Below are 15020 nucleotides of genomic sequence, written 5' to 3'. Positions count from 1 at the left end.
TGGCTCAACAGACACCGGTCAAACCCCAGTACAGTGCTGAAAGCACCGGGTTTTCAAGCAGCTGCCACCCAGGGTCCGGCCAGCTCAGGGTGTGTTTCCCACCCAAAAGTTACCTGTCCCCAAAGTTACCTCTTCTTACGTCAGCAAGCCATCATATTCCACAAGCTCCGCAATAAGCCAACAGTGTTGAGCAGTAGTAGTATACGGCACACGTAAGGGTGAACAAGGACCCTGGGGGCCTACACAACAAAACATCCCACATCCATCCCGGATGGAAAGAGGGAGGTGTATTCCCCCATCCCCTCCAGAAGAGAGCTCCCCCAGCACAGGAGGGGAATCAATGGCAGGGCAGAGGCATAGCCTTTGGTTCTGTTACCTTGTGCCAAGCTCAGTCAAATAAAGCCATAAGCATCGCAGCAAGCAAAGCCCCTGACCTGCACTCAGGACTGCCGGTTAGTAGCTACTACAACTATAGCACTCCCTGTTCAGAACTGCCATTGTCTCGAGCCCCGCAACAACCAACAAAAAGGCTGAGGTGAGTTGACCTTGTCTGCTCATCAGGTGCCCACCAAGATGCTCTACTGCTGCCCCTCCTCAGAGAGAAAGGGAGGACAAAATGACATGAAGAACGCATGGGTGAAGATAAGGGCATTTTAATGAAGAAAAGCAAAGTGAAGCATGCAGAAGGAAAGCAAAGCAGGAAGATTTATTCTCTACTTCAAATCAGCAGGCGATGTCCAGACACTCCTGGCAAAGAGGGTCAGAGTGCAATTAGCGGTTCATTGGGAAGAAAAATGCCTTTAATAATGAATCGCCCACCACACTCCCTACTTCCCCTTTTCTCATAGCCATGATTGCTGTCCGTGATGTCATATGGTATGGAATATCCCCTCGCTTAGTCTGGGTCAGCTGTCCTGGCTCTGTCCCCTCCAAACTCTTGCTCACCACTAGACTGCTGACCCTTTGGAGACATGGTAGTGGCATGTTGCAGTCGCTCACTTCCCCTTTCCCCGAACGCTGAGAAAGAGGAAATAAACCAGCCTTGGGATTCAAAATAGGACTTGGAGGGATAAATCACCCGTTACGGTCACAGGAAAAATGCAGACTCGCTTGCAGAAGAAAATAAAGAACATAGATTTATTACAGCCACTAGCAACAGCAATGCTTCACAGAGTAGGACAGTGACAAGCATTACCACATCCTGAGAACACCTTCTCCCCACCTCTGCCTTCTACCCGGGCTCAGCTCTGCTCCCGATATCGCTACCTCCTCCCCTTGCAGCTCAGGGGGAAGGGACTGGGGGGTGTAGCCAGTGCTGCCGCGTCTTCCATCTTCAGTGTGGGGAACTTCTGGAAGTTCTTCCCCCTGCTCCAGTGTGGTCCTCCTCTCACAGGAGACAGTCCTCCACAAACTTTCTCCAACACGAGTCCCTCCCACAGGCCACAGTGTTTCCCTCACTGCTCTAGAGTGGGACACCAACTTCCTTTAACTGGAGACCCTCCCACGGGATGCAGCCCTTACTGAGATGCTCCAGCATGGGACACACCCGCGTGCTGCAACCCCTCCAGCACTGAACTGCAAGAGCGGGGGCTGCTTCTTCTCACAGGATCCCGGCCTCCCTCAGGCAAAGACACTGTAATTTACATATGAAGTCTCTCACAGGCCATAAAGAAGTGTCTGGTCCACCAAAGACCTTCATGGGTAGCAGGGGTGGCCGCCCCGCCATCTCACCACAGGTTAACAGGGTGGTCTCTGCTCTGGAAAACCTCCACCCTGATTTCTTCTGCTGTTCCTCCACTGACCTTGTAGTTCACGCAGCTGCTGCAACTCCCCCTCACAAGTCCAACACCTCCTTCTTAAATCTGTTCTTGCAGGGGCACAGCTGAATGGCTCGGCCTCGGTGAGGAGGTGGATCTGACTTGGAGGCAAGGAACCTTTGAGAAGATTCTCACAGGAGGACACTGCTGTAGTCCCCTCCCCTGCCACCAGAAAGCCCACCAATCAATCAAACCCAGGACATTTAGCAAGGTAGTCTTGCTGCTGTGCAAGCACTGCCCAGCAAAACCCAAAACATTGATGTGTCAGAAACACCATTCTACTTACAACTACAAAGAACAAGTAGAAGGGTAGTGGGGTGGAATTTAACTTCATCTCAGGTAGACCCCACACAATGCTGTTATCAATCACTGCCCGCTCATCCCCAACAACCCCTTCCCGGAGACACCCAGGCAAATCCTCTATCCTTGAGCAACCTGGGAAAGCATCTACAGGAGAAAGGATAACACAAAGGCGTGGGATGGGATGCAGCAGAACTTTAATGAGACAAAGGAGGAAATGAGGTTGCTTTGAGTTGAGGTGCCAGTGCAGGGAGCACCAGGGGTGGAAAGGTGCGTGCGCACCATGGCTGTGGCAGAGATCCCAGCAGGTGTCCATCTGCAACAAGCCCCACAGAGGGAGCAGGGCCAGCATGGCCTCCCTAGGCTGGCTTTGTGGGGCTCCCAGCCCCGCGGAGCACAAGGCAACAAGGATACGGGAGGGAAAGGAGAGAGTGGAAGAAGGGGAGGGCAGCCGTGGACCGTGATCTCAGAGAGGCTGGGCTGGCCCCATTGTTTCAGAAGGGGTGCTGATGTTGCTCAGCCGCTCTGAGAGCAAGAACCCAATGCTCCGTCCGCAGTCCGGTAGCATCTTGTGGGTCCCCGAGGCCCTTCCCCAGGGCCGTCGCCGGCAGCTTTAGCAGGGGAGGCACCTCCTGCCGCAGTAGCGACTGCCCAAGCCGGAGAGGCCAAAGCCCCCGGAGGAGATGGGCACTCCCTCAGAGCTGAGGATGCTGCCGACGGCGGCGGAGGTGGAGGAGCCCACGGCGGTGCTCTGCGGGAAGGAGCTGAGGATGGGGCCGGGCAGGGTCACCACCACGGGGGAGGGCTGGATGACGACGGTGGAGTCCTGGCACTGCCTGACACAGGACTCATTACAGCTGTTGGCCAGCGGGGTCGGGCCGCAGGGCTGGCATGGCACGCAGGGCAGGCACCGGTTGTAGCAGGACATGTCTCGACAGTGGAGATGAACCTGGCAGCAGGATCAAGGGAAAACATAGCACAAGGTGTGTTTGGACAACAACGAGTCACTCCACCAGGAGAAAGGAAAAATCAAGAAGTGGTGAGAAAAGGTGGGAGGATTGTAGGGAGGCCCGTGGGTTTCTCCTTCCCACCGGCTCAAAAGTCCCCTGCCATAACCGACCAATTCCAGTGAAGTCCCTGCCTAATTTAAGGCTCACTGTAGCCAAACCTCCATCTCTCTCCATGCCTCACCTTGTCCCTACCTCCCTTTTCCCTGGTAAGCAACCCCACAACCCAGATAAAAGAGGAACGAGGAAGATGAAGAGGGAGAAAAGAAAGGGCTCCAGAGTCACCTTGTTCCCAAGGAGGTGGAGGTGAGAAGAGTGAATGAGAGAGTGAGGAGATGGGCCCTGCTTTTATACTGCTCCAGAAATGCCCCAGGACCACAGTCTGTAATTTTCCCAGGCAGTAATTTTCCAACAGACTCACCTCCAGAGCAGAATATCCTACCTGATGGCACAGTTTGTGTTTTGGCTTCCGTCACCACTGACATTTCATTTCCTCATCTCTGGCATGCCTGGCCTGCCATGCTGGCTCCTTTCATGTGGGAGGATGAGAGGCCCAAGGATTTCCTGGAGAGGGTTGTTTCACTGCTAGCATGAGGTGCTTCTGAAGTGCCGGAGGGGTCCATGTGGCATTGGTTCAGGGAAAACATGTGGAGGGCAAGAAGAAGTTTTCCTTCCAGGCCGGTCAGCACCAAAAGCAGGCTTGGTGAAAGGCAGCCTCAGTGCTCCACAGAGCAGCTTCACTCTGGACAGGGGTTATAGTGATGGTGGAGGTAGTCCAAGAGATCTTGGCCTTGGTCTTTACTGGCCTTTGAGTCTGTCTGCTGTGAGAATCCTTGCAGGCGAAGTGTTAAAATAGAGTCTGGGGAAGATGGCAGTGCTGGGGATGGAAATCTGGCAGGGCTGCTTGTCTCCATGGGTTGTGACGAGTGGCACAAAGTCCAGCTGGTGCCCACTGTCTCCTGGTGCCCCGTAGGGTTCTAGACAGGGGCCAGTACTGCTTAAGCCCTCTATGCAAAGTCATGCAGTGGGGGAGGAAGAATTTCCTGCACCAGTACAGGCCGGGCCTGGTGGACTGCCCAACAGCTTTGCAGCAGAGGACATGGGTCCCGGAGGACACCATGAGGCAGCCTGGACCTCCGGAGAAATGGCATCTGACAGTGTCCTGGTCTGCATTAAGAAGATTGTTGCGATCACACTGCAGCAGGTGAGCCGTCTTCTTGGCTAAGCACTGTTGAAAGCACAATTTCTGTCCAGTTCGTGGCTGCTCAGTACGAGGGAGTCACAGCCATGCTGGCATGAGTCCAGCAAAGGGCCACAGAGCCCATGAAGCAACTGGAGCCCCTGAGGCAGGAGGGGCTGCGAGACGTCTTGGTTGTTCACCCTGAAGGAGAGAAGGCCCCGGAACACGCTTCGTAGCACTGGGTTAAAAAAGCTGATGCGAGAGAGTCACGATCATGGTGCCAGACCGTCCCGAGTCCTATCGTCTGAAGGGACAAGCGGTAAGAGGCGCATACTGCAATACGGGAGATTCCACGAAAAGACGAGAAAAGACTCTGTTAGGGTGAGAGCGAGAAAGCACCATCTGGGATTGCCTGAACAGGTTACGGAGTCCTCATCCTTGGAGGTGTTCAGAGCTTGAGAGGACATGGCCCTCAGCATCGTCCAGGGGCTGACCCTGCTTTGAGCAGGGACGTTTGGACTAGACGATCTCCAGAGGTCCCTTCCAACCTGAAGGATCCTGCGATTCTGTCCTGGGCCAAAGACGGGTGAGGCACAGCTGCCCCCACGAGGGAAGGAATGATTTGGAACTTTGGAATCAAGGGCAGCCTTGGCTCTTGCACGTGAGAAACAGTGGAATGCAAGACCTGAAGGGAGGAAGGAAAGCGAGTAGCAGAGTACAGCCCCTGGACTTCAGGCATGCCAGATTTGGCCTATTCAGACAGCTGGTATGTAGTATGCCATGGAGGCGGCTGTGAAGTGCAAAGGAGCTCAGAAGAGCTGGCAGCACCATAGGCACACACACAGGCCTCATCTTCCTGTCCAAAGAGACAGGGCTGCGGTGAGGAGCTCTCCTGAATTCCCCGGGGGAGGGAAAGAAAGGGCTTCAGAAAACTCCCCCCCACGGGCTTGGACTCATGATTGTGTGCCGCGTGGTATGTCTTTTCCCGACATTAGGGCTACATCACACCTCCCCTCCCGTAACCTAAAAGACTCCTCGGCGTGGAGTACAACCCAGCACCACTGGAGAGGCAAGGAAACTTCCCTCAACTCCCCAAGGAGTGAGGGCCGTCGGGACCCTGCAGAGCCATGTGCCAGAGAATGCTCAGGGCGGGGATGCGCTCAGAAGGGCCCTGGGTACAAAACCACCTCTCAGACTACATCAAGTAGGCGATGTACTTCCCTGCCCTGCAGACATGGAGACGGCTGGGACGCATCCCAGGAAGGCAAGGGAATGTGTTCAGTAGGCAAGCTTCCTGGGATAGACTCTCCCTACCCATGGCGAGTCACGTTAATTTTGGATGGGCCATGTGTCAGCCTTTTGGTGTGAGGCCAAGCCAGGAGTGCGTGCTGTCTGCAGGCCCGTGTCCCACGCAGGGCTGAATTGCCCTGCAGCCAGGGCAGCTCCATCCCTGCCCTAGAAAACTATTCTCAGGCATTGGGCTGTATTTGAGTACACTGCTCGAGGCAGCCCCAACGGCCACTGCCCTCAGCATGACCTTGCCAGCACACCCACATTTCAGTGGGGGGACCACTTGCCCATCAGCTTGTTTTGGAAAAGTGGCCAGGCCTTTATGTCTCTGAGTGGTCAGAATCCGTATCGTTCAACCAAAGAGGATGGTGTTTAGAGGAGAGTGGGAGGACCTCAGTCACAGGAGCTTTTGGGCACCCAGGAGAGGACTGCTTTGTTGGGAAGACAGGCCTACCTTCCTGCAGAGGGGTTTGCAAACTAACTCACCAGATTTCCTCAGACCCATGTCCTCCACCTGCACAGACCCCTCCAGTACTCGGAGGCACATCTTCTGCTTGTACTGACATGGTCGGCTCAGGAAATCCTTGGGCCTCTCCTGCTGGTACTTCAAAGGAGCCTCAGCGGCGTAATGGTGATGTCAGAAATGAGGAAATGAAACAACAGTGTTGATGGAAACCAAAGCACAACCTGTGCCACTAGGTAGGCTATTTTGCTTTGGAGGTGAGTCTGTTGGAAAATTACCGCCCGTGTGCTGCTACTCTAGGCCTGGGGCAGTGTAGTAGCAGTATAAAAGCAGGCCCTTCTCCTCACTCTCTCATCCATTCCTCTCACTTCCATCTCCTTGAGAACAAGGTGAGTCTGGAGCCCTTTGTCCTCTTCCGCATCCTGTTCCTCCTCCTTGTCCTCCTCTGCGTTTTCTCAGCGCACAGCTTGTCTCTTTCTCCTATGCTGGGTCTTGAGGCTGCTGCTATAGGAGAGGGAAGTGAGCAGAAGGAGAGGTTGGGGCTTGGCTGAGGTGTCTCCTGAGCTATGGGCTAGGTGGGGACCTGTGTGGTCATGGTCGCCCTTGGTTGGCTCTATTAAGCTGAGGGTAAGGGTATTCCTCATGCTTGGGTACAGGCTGCTCTTCAACCACACCTTGTGTGCTGATTTCCTCTGATCCCACTCCCAGGTTCGACTCCACCGTCCAGACATGTCCTGCTACAACCGGTGCCTGCCCTGCGTGCCATGCCAGCCCTGCGGCCCGACCCCGCTGGCCAACAGCTGCAATGAGTCCTGTGTCAGGCAGTGCCAGGACTCCACCGTCGTCATCCAGCCCTCCCCCGTGGTGGTGACCCTGCCCGGCCCCATCCTCAGCTCCTTCCCGCAGAGCACCGCCGTGGGCTCCTCCACCTCCGCCGCCGTCGGCAGCATCCTCAGCTCTGAGGGAGTGCCCATCTCCTCCGGGGGCTTTGGCCTCTCCGGCTTGGGCAGTCGCTACTGCGGCAGGAGGTGCCTCCCCTGCTAAAGCTGCCGGCGACGGCCCTGGGGAAGGGCCTCGGGGACCCACAAGATGCTACCGGACTGCGGACGGAGCATTGGGTTCTTGCTCTCAGAGCGGCTGAGCAACATCAGCACCCCTTCTGAAACAATGGGGCCAGCCCAGCCTCTCTGAGATCACGGTCCACGGCTGCCCTCCCCTTCTTCCACTCTCTCCTTTCCCTCCCGTATCCTTGTTGCCTTGTGCTCCGCGGGGCTGGGAGCCCCACAAAGCCAGCCTAGGGAGGCCATGCTGGCCCTGCTCCCTCTGTGGGGCTTGTTGCAGATGGACACCTGCTGGGATCTCTGCCACAGCCATGGTGCGCACGCACCTTTCTCACCCTGGTGCTCCCTGCACTGGCACCTCAACTCAAAGCAACCTCATTTCCTCCTTTGTCTCATTAAAGTTCTGCTGCATCCCATCCCACGCCTTTGTGTTATCCTTTCTCCTGTAGATGCTTTCCCAGGTTGCTCAAGGATAGAGGATTTGCCTGGGTGTCTCCGGGAAGGGGTTGTTGGGGATGAGCGGGCAGTGATTGATAACAGCATTGTGTGGGGTCTACCTGAGATGAAGTTAAATTCCACCCCACTACCCTTCTACTTGTTCTTTGTAGTTGTAAGTAGAATGGTGTTTCTGACACATCAATGTTTTGGGTTTTGCTGGGCAGTGCTTGCACAGCAGCAAGACTGCCTTGCTAAATGTCCTGGGTTTGATTGATTGGTGGGCTTTCTGGTGGCAGGGGAGGGGACTACAGCAGTGTCCTCCTGTGAGAATCTTCTCAAAGGTTCCTTGCCTCCAAGTCAGATCCACCTCCTCACCGAGGCCGAGCCATTCAGCTGTGCCCCTGCAAGAACAGATTTAAGAAGGAGGTGTTGGACTTGTGAGGGGGAGTTGCAGCAGCTGCGTGAACTACAAGGTCAGTGGAGGAACAGCAGAAGAAATCAGGGTGGAGGTTTTCCAGAGCAGAGACCACCCTGTTAACCTGTGGTGAGATGGCGGGGCGGCCACCCCTGCTACCCATGAAGGTCTTTGGTGGACCAGACACTTCTTTATGGCCTGTGAGAGACTTCATATGTAAATTACAGTGTCTTTGCCTGAGGGAGGCCGGGATCCTGTGAGAAGAAGCAGCCCCCGCTCTTGCAGTTCAGTGCTGGAGGGGTTGCAGCACGCGGGTGTGTCCCATGCTGGAGCATCTCAGTAAGGGCTGCATCCCGTGGGAGGGTCTCCAGTTAAAGGAAGTTGGTGTCCCACTCTAGAGCAGTGAGGGAAACACTGTGGCCTGTGGGAGGGACTCGTGTTGGAGAAAGTTTGTGGAGGACTGTCTCCTGTGAGAGGAGGACCACACTGGAGCAGGGGGAAGAACTTCCAGAAGTTCCCCACACTGAAGATGGAAGACGCGGCAGCACTGGCTACACCCCCCAGTCCCTTCCCCCTGAGCTGCAAGGGGAGGAGGTAGCGATATCGGGAGCAGAGCTGAGCCCGGGTAGAAGGCAGAGGTGGGGAGAAGGTGTTCTCAGGATGTGGTAATGCTTGTCACTGTCCTACTCTGTGAAGCATTGCTGTTGCTAGTGGCTGTAATAAATCTATGTTCTTTATTTTCTTCTGCAAGCGAGTCTGCATTTTTCCTGTGACCGTAACGGGTGATTTATCCCTCCAAGTCCTATTTTGAATCCCAAGGCTGGTTTATTTCCTCTTTCTCAGCGTTCGGGGAAAGGGGAAGTGAGCGACTGCAACATGCCACTACCATGTCTCCAAAGGGTCAGCAGTCTAGTGGTGAGCAAGAGTTTGGAGGGGACAGAGCCAGGACAGCTGACCCAGACTAAGCGAGGGGATATTCCATACCATATGACATCACGGACAGCAATCATGGCTATGAGAAAAGGGGAAGTAGGGAGTGTGGTGGGCGATTCATTATTAAAGGCATTTTTCTTCCCAATGAACCGCTAATTGCACTCTGACCCTCTTTGCCAGGAGTGTCTGGACATCGCCTGCTGATTTGAAGTAGAGAATAAATCTTCCTGCTTTGCTTTCCTTCTGCATGCTTCACTTTGCTTTTCTTCATTAAAATGCCCTTATCTTCACCCATGCGTTCTTCATGTCATTTTGTCCTCCCTTTCTCTCTGAGGAGGGGCAGCAGTAGAGCATCTTGGTGGGCACCTGATGAGCAGACAAGGTCAACTCACCTCAGCCTTTTTGTTGGTTGTTGCGGGGCTCGAGACAATGGCAGTTCTGAACAGGGAGTGCTATAGTTGTAGTAGCTACTAACCGGCAGTCCTGAGTGCAGGTCAGGGGCTTTGCTTGCTGCGATGCTTATGGCTTTATTTGACTGAGCTTGGCACAAGGTAACAGAACCAAAGGCTATGCCTCTGCCCTGCCATTGATTCCCCTCCTGTGCTGGGGGAGCTCTCTTCTGGAGGGGATGGGGGAATACACCTCCCTCTTTCCATCCGGGATGGATGTGGGATGTTTTGTTGTGTAGGCCCCCAGGGTCCTTGTTCACCCTTACGTGTGCCGTATACTACTACTGCTCAACACTGTTGGCTTATTGCGGAGCTTGTGGAATATGATGGCTTGCTGACGTAAGAAGAGGTAACTTTGGGGACAGGTAACTTTTGGGTGGGAAACACACCCTGAGCTGGCCGGACCCTGGGTGGCAGCTGCTTGAAAACCCGGTGCTTTCAGCACTGTACTGGGGTTTGACCGGTGTCTGTTGAGCCACGATTCAGTACTATCAGAGGACCGTGGTTACGGCAGGACCCAAACCACCTCTGTGAATGTCCCGGTTCAGCCAGGGGTCCAAAATACTGGTAAGAACACAGTAGTTGAGGCAGAGACCCAAGCCACGTGTGAGAACATTGTGGTTGTGATAGGGACCCAAACACCACCTACAGTAATAGCTTCAGCAGAAAAAAAAAAAAAAATGGACAAGTGAATGCCTCCATATGATCGAATAACAAGGGGGTGAGGAGGAGGAAGCGTCTGGTTGGGAAGCTGGTCGTTCCTTCAGGAAAGAAGTGGGAAGAAGAAGTGAGAGAGATTGCTGCAGAGATGGAAAGTACCCAGTCCCTGACCTCGAGAGAACTTTGAGACATGTGGAAAGATGAGAGACGGTAGCCAGGTGAGCAGAGTACTGCCTGGCAACTCCGATGCTGGGAGCGTGGGGCCAAGAGTCAGCCACTGATTGGTGAGGAAGCCCAAAAGTTGGGATCCTTTTCCAGGGACCAGGCAGTTGACAGTGGAATTGGAAAAAAGACAATGAATTGCGGTCTCTGGAGGTATCTCTTCTGAAGTGTGAGGTGTTCTGATTTGGCTATGAAGTTGGACTACTCCATAGGAACGCATCCAGTTCCTGGGACAATTAGTGGTGCTGGAAGTCATCTACAGTGACCTCAGTGACAGTGAGGTCTCCAAGGTCTCGATAGTGCTCTGTGTATAAATACTATGTGAAAATGTTGTCCAAAATATGTCATTTTCTAAGAGATTGGTATCAAGGTATTGCCCAGATTTGGATACACCAAGTGGGGAGTGAGCATCTTCTGGCTTCTGAAATTTTGAAGAAAATCTCTCTCCCATCTTGTCTCCATAGGCCAACACCTCAGCTGTGAGGAGTAACCAACGGAGCCAGTCCCCTTCTACTGTTATCAGCAGGATAGGAAGACGCAGGAGCATGCTGTGTGTCCCTCTCTGGTTCTTCCCGCGTGGCCAGGGGTGCAATATATGAAATCACGGAGTCACGCTTAGATCCAAGCTGAATTGTTTATTTATAGAACAATAAATCTTATATAGATCTCTGAGGCAGTGTGGGGCAGTGCTGGTAGTTTTCCACTTCTCTTTTAGCTCTCCTCGGATGGTATTTTCTTATCTTGCAGCTGAAGGGATGTACATAGCTATGTCCAATCAGGACTCAGATTTGGTGTTTTGTTTGCTGTGCAGCTACTCCTTGTCTCTTGTTTCCCACATCTCCCCCATTTTTATTTATTTGCTGAAGTATAACACAGTTTGCAATTGTACATTCATAGCTTTGTCTATCATTTGGCTAAATACGGCACGAACTATTCCAATACAGCAAGGAAGGAAAATGATTAGTGATAGCATCATAATCAATACAAGAACTCGAAACAACAAAGAATAATTCTTTTTAGCTATGGACCTCTCCATGAACCCCAGTCAGTGCAGGGATTCCAGTTATTAACCTTAAGCTGTTGGGCAAGGCCTTGTAAATCTTGAATGCTTTTGTGAACTGACTCTGAATGGTCAGATAAATTCATGCAACACATTTCCTTAAAGTCTTTATATCTGTGTCCTTGAGCTAATAACAGAAAGTCAATAGCTGCTCTATTCTGCCATGTAGCATTTGGGGGAAGCAAGGTTAATTTCCCTAAGGTGCACGGTCCCTGCCCTGAGTATGTGAGGGGGTGCCCATCCAGGTGTGCTCACCACATATAAAGAACATCCCAAGGGGAAGGCCAATAGGGCTATTCACACCTTTGGAGATATTGACTAAGGTACAGTTGCACCATACACTCATGTTTCTATAGATTGCTAGGGGTCTATTCACTGACCAACTATTGCTTTGATTCTTCCTGGTGTAATGCAGATAAAAACAATAAGCAGCTGTGAGTGATCCCAATAGATTGAGTTCTTGTGGCTTTAAGGGAATTTAAGGCATCTAGGGGAGCCAAGCATTTTCTCGCACAGCTCTATCATTGCAGGAGGGCCTTGCAGCCATTGTGTTACAAAGCTCAAACCATTCTAATAAGCTTATGGGGATTCCTACTAAGCATGTAGAAAATGGGTTAGTGGGTGTTGCCATGCTAAGACAAAGGGTGTCTTGGCCAGTGATATTGGCCAGCGTTACCCAAACATTATTCATAGGTTGGGGAACTATCCATCCTGTGATGATGACAATCAAGGTGATATCCACAAGGACAAGGCTCATGGTTCACTTTCGGGAGGTGTCTCACAGGGTACAATCATCTCTTTTGTCAGATTAGGTTGGACATAATGGGAGGAAACCCACTGAGGCCCAGATTCTGTTGAGACACAAACATAGCTGCGTCCCCAGGTTATCAAGTGTACCAGGCCTTCCCATTTTCCCATTGCCATATTACGAATGTGTACCAATGGCTTTTCTGGGAAAGAGGGTCTATCACCAAAATATCTCTTTACTTGTGTCAAGTTGTCATTATTGTGATTTAAAAAGTTGAGTACAAAGGTTGCTTTCCATAATTGCTCAGAAGAGGGACATCCTACTCTTCCCCTTTTTTGTTTTTGCAGCATATTCTTTAATGTTTGATGGGCCCACTCCACAATGGCCTTGCCAGTTGGAGAGTGTGGAATGCCAGTTGTATGGCATATACCCCATTCTTGTAAGAAAAATTCCATGGAGCAGGAGGTATAGGCTGGGCTGTTATCAGTCTTAATATGTTGGGGAACTCCCACTGAAGCAAAAGCAGCAAGCCAATGTCATTTTGCATGACGACTTTTTTCACCAGCATAGGTGGAAGCATACATGAATGCAGAGAATGTGTCTACCATAACGTGGACACATTTCAGGCACCAAAATGCAGGGTAATGTGCAACATCAGTTTGCCAAATTTGAAGTGGAGAGGTACCACGTGGATTAACCCCTACCTGTGGTAGAGGAGAAATAGACTGACAGTCTGGGCAAGCAGTTATAATTCTGCGTGCCTGCTCAGCTGTCAGTTGAAATTGCTTTTGTAGTGCCCTCCTATTCTGGTGAAAAAAGTCATGAAAGTTGCAAGCCTGTTGAAATAATTGTGGTGTCGCAAGGGCAAGAGCAAGGCTGTCCGTCTTACGGTTTCCCTCTGTGATGGGTCCAGGCAGCAGTGTATGATAGTGAGTATGTAAGATGAAATAAGGGAGCGTGTGGTTCTGAATATGTTGGTGCAATCCTTTGAGCTGTGAAAAAAAAAGAGGGTTAGTAACTTCCTTCAGGAAAGCTCCTTCCATTTGCTGGACTATTCCTGAAACACAAAGAGAATCACAGATAAGATTTAGTTTTACAAGTTCAAATAACTCAAATGCCCATGTGATGGCTGCTATTTCAGCGACCTGAGGAGACTCTGATACCACTCGCACATCTTGCTGCCACAACCTGTCATTCACTCTCCAGACCACCACAGAACAACCTTTGAGACCAGATCCATCCATGAATGCTGTAATAGCATTATGGAGTGGGATATGTGATAAAAGAACAGGGGCTTGTAACAGGATATCACCTAAAGAGTTCAGTAATGCATGCCTAGACAGGTGTATGGAGAGTTGGCCCATATAATCAGCTAGTGCGGTCTGTGTTGGTAGCAATTCATTTATCAGCCACTCCAGGTCTCTTTCATTCATAGGCAGGTATATGACTGCAGGGTCCTTCCCTAAAAGGTTGTGGAGGCGCAGCTGTCCTTTTTGGATCAGAACTGAGAACATGTCTATTTTTGACATTACTGTTTTTGAAAAGGAATGAGGGAGGAAAATCCATTCCAAAATGAGTAAGGGGTATTTCTGTTCTTTATGCCATTGCGATAAGAGGGCGTATGGATGAAAAGTGTTGGGTATTATTATCGGTGATACTGGGAGAGATGGAAAATATCTGTGACCTTGTCGATTGTGCAGCGTGTCAGCAACTAGTTGTAGGCAGGTGACTGCTTCTGATGTTAACTGTTGTTTAGAAATGAGGTCTGAATCTCCTTTCAGCAATTGGAAAAGAGGGTGCAGAGTTTCCATAGTGATTCCCAACACCGGTCTTATGTAATTTATAGTTCTTAGTAATTTTTGAAGATCATTTAAAGTGCAGATCTGTCGGTTTAGTTTTAATGGTTGAGATTGTATTGACTGCGACAGTATTTTACATCCAAGGTACTTACAAGGTTCCTGGTTTTGTACCTTTTCTTCTGCCACTCGCAATCCTGTGTCTTGAATTGCTCCTCTTATCATTTTTACCACCCTTTGTAGATCCTCTGTTTTCTCAGCAGAAATAACAAAATGTCATCCATGTAATGATAGATGATAACTGTAGGCCACTGTTTCCTAACAGGCTGGATTGCATTAGCCACTACAAGTTGGCAGATAGTAGGGATATTCATAATTCCTTGCAGCAATACAGTCCAATGGTATTGTCATGGTGGATCCTGTTGATTTATTGAGAGAACTGAGAAGGCAAATTTCAGAGCATCATTAGGGTGTAGAGGAATGGTGAAGAAACAGTCTTTAAGATCGATAACAATCAATAGCCAGTCCTGACAAATCGTGGAAGGGGAGGGTAGGCCAGGCTGAAGAGCTCCCATAGATTCTATTACGGCATTAATGTCACGCAGGTCATGCAACAGTCTCCATTTTCCAGACTTTTTTGGTATGGTGAAAACAGGAGTGTTCCAGGGGCTAGTAGTAGGAGTTATATACCCTGCTTCCAGTTGTTCTTCTATTAGCTGGTGGAGGTGCAGCAGCTTGTCATTTTTCAGGGGCCATTGATCTACCCAAACTGGTGTTTCTGTTTTCCAAGGGAGGGCAATAGGCTGCTGCTTAACAATGGCCCTGATCACAAATTTGTCTTCAAGTTGCTTCAGGATGTCCCTCCCCCAAAAGGTACAGGGAATGGGGAGCACGAAGGGAGCAACCTGAGCCACTCTCCCCTCTGGACCTTCTATAGTGAGTAGATGAGCACTCTGTTTTGGCCGTTGTGGTCCCCCAACCCCCACAGTGGCTGTCGCTGCTTGCTTCAGGGGCCACTCAACTAGCCAGCTGGAGGTGTTAATAATAGTGACATTCGCACCCGTGTCAACAAGTTCCTTAAATATTTGTCCTCTAATCTTACAGGATAATAAGAGGGGGTTCCCTGTTACCTGAGTAGTCCAAAAAAAGGCTGCTCTTCCTGTGCTTCTGAACCCCCCTTT

The 15020-nt window shown here is 51.1% G+C and overlaps 1 protein-coding gene and 1 pseudogene across 1 annotated transcript; one reads left to right on the top strand and one right to left on the bottom strand.

The window, feature by feature from the left end:
- Window positions 1-2297: 2297 nt before the first annotated feature.
- On the bottom strand, window positions 2298-3747 carry LOC122152796 (annotated as a pseudogene).
- A 521-nt stretch (window positions 3748-4268) lies between these two features.
- LOC122152795 (feather keratin 3-like) lies at window positions 4269-7534 on the top strand. Its single transcript, XM_042787097.1, has 3 exons — window positions 4269-4328; window positions 6294-6446; window positions 6766-7534. Exons 1-3 carry the CDS (start codon window positions 4269-4271, stop codon window positions 7099-7101), a joined length of 549 nt encoding a protein of 182 aa, XP_042643031.1. The 3' UTR covers window positions 7102-7534.
- Window positions 7535-15020: the final 7486 nt, after the last annotated feature.

Source organism: Tyto alba, unplaced genomic scaffold (genome assembly GCF_018691265.1).
Source record: "Tyto alba isolate M040663 unplaced genomic scaffold, T.alba_DEE_v4.0 Super-Scaffold_12, whole genome shotgun sequence".
Taxonomy (NCBI): Eukaryota; Metazoa; Chordata; class Aves; order Strigiformes; family Tytonidae; genus Tyto; species Tyto alba.
This window is presented reverse-complemented; position numbering and strand designations above follow the sequence as displayed.

Coding starts and splice junctions, on each gene's coding strand:
- LOC122152795 (XM_042787097.1), top strand. CDS start 4,269: ATGGCATCTGACAGTGTCCTGGTCTGCATTAAGAAGATTGTTGCGATC. Junction 4,329..6,293: donor TTGCGATCACACTGCAGCAG/GTGAGCCGTCTT, acceptor CTGTGCCACTAG/GTAGGCTATTTTGCTTTGGA. Junction 6,447..6,765: donor TCCATCTCCTTGAGAACAAG/GTGAGTCTGGAG, acceptor TCCCACTCCCAG/GTTCGACTCCACCGTCCAGA.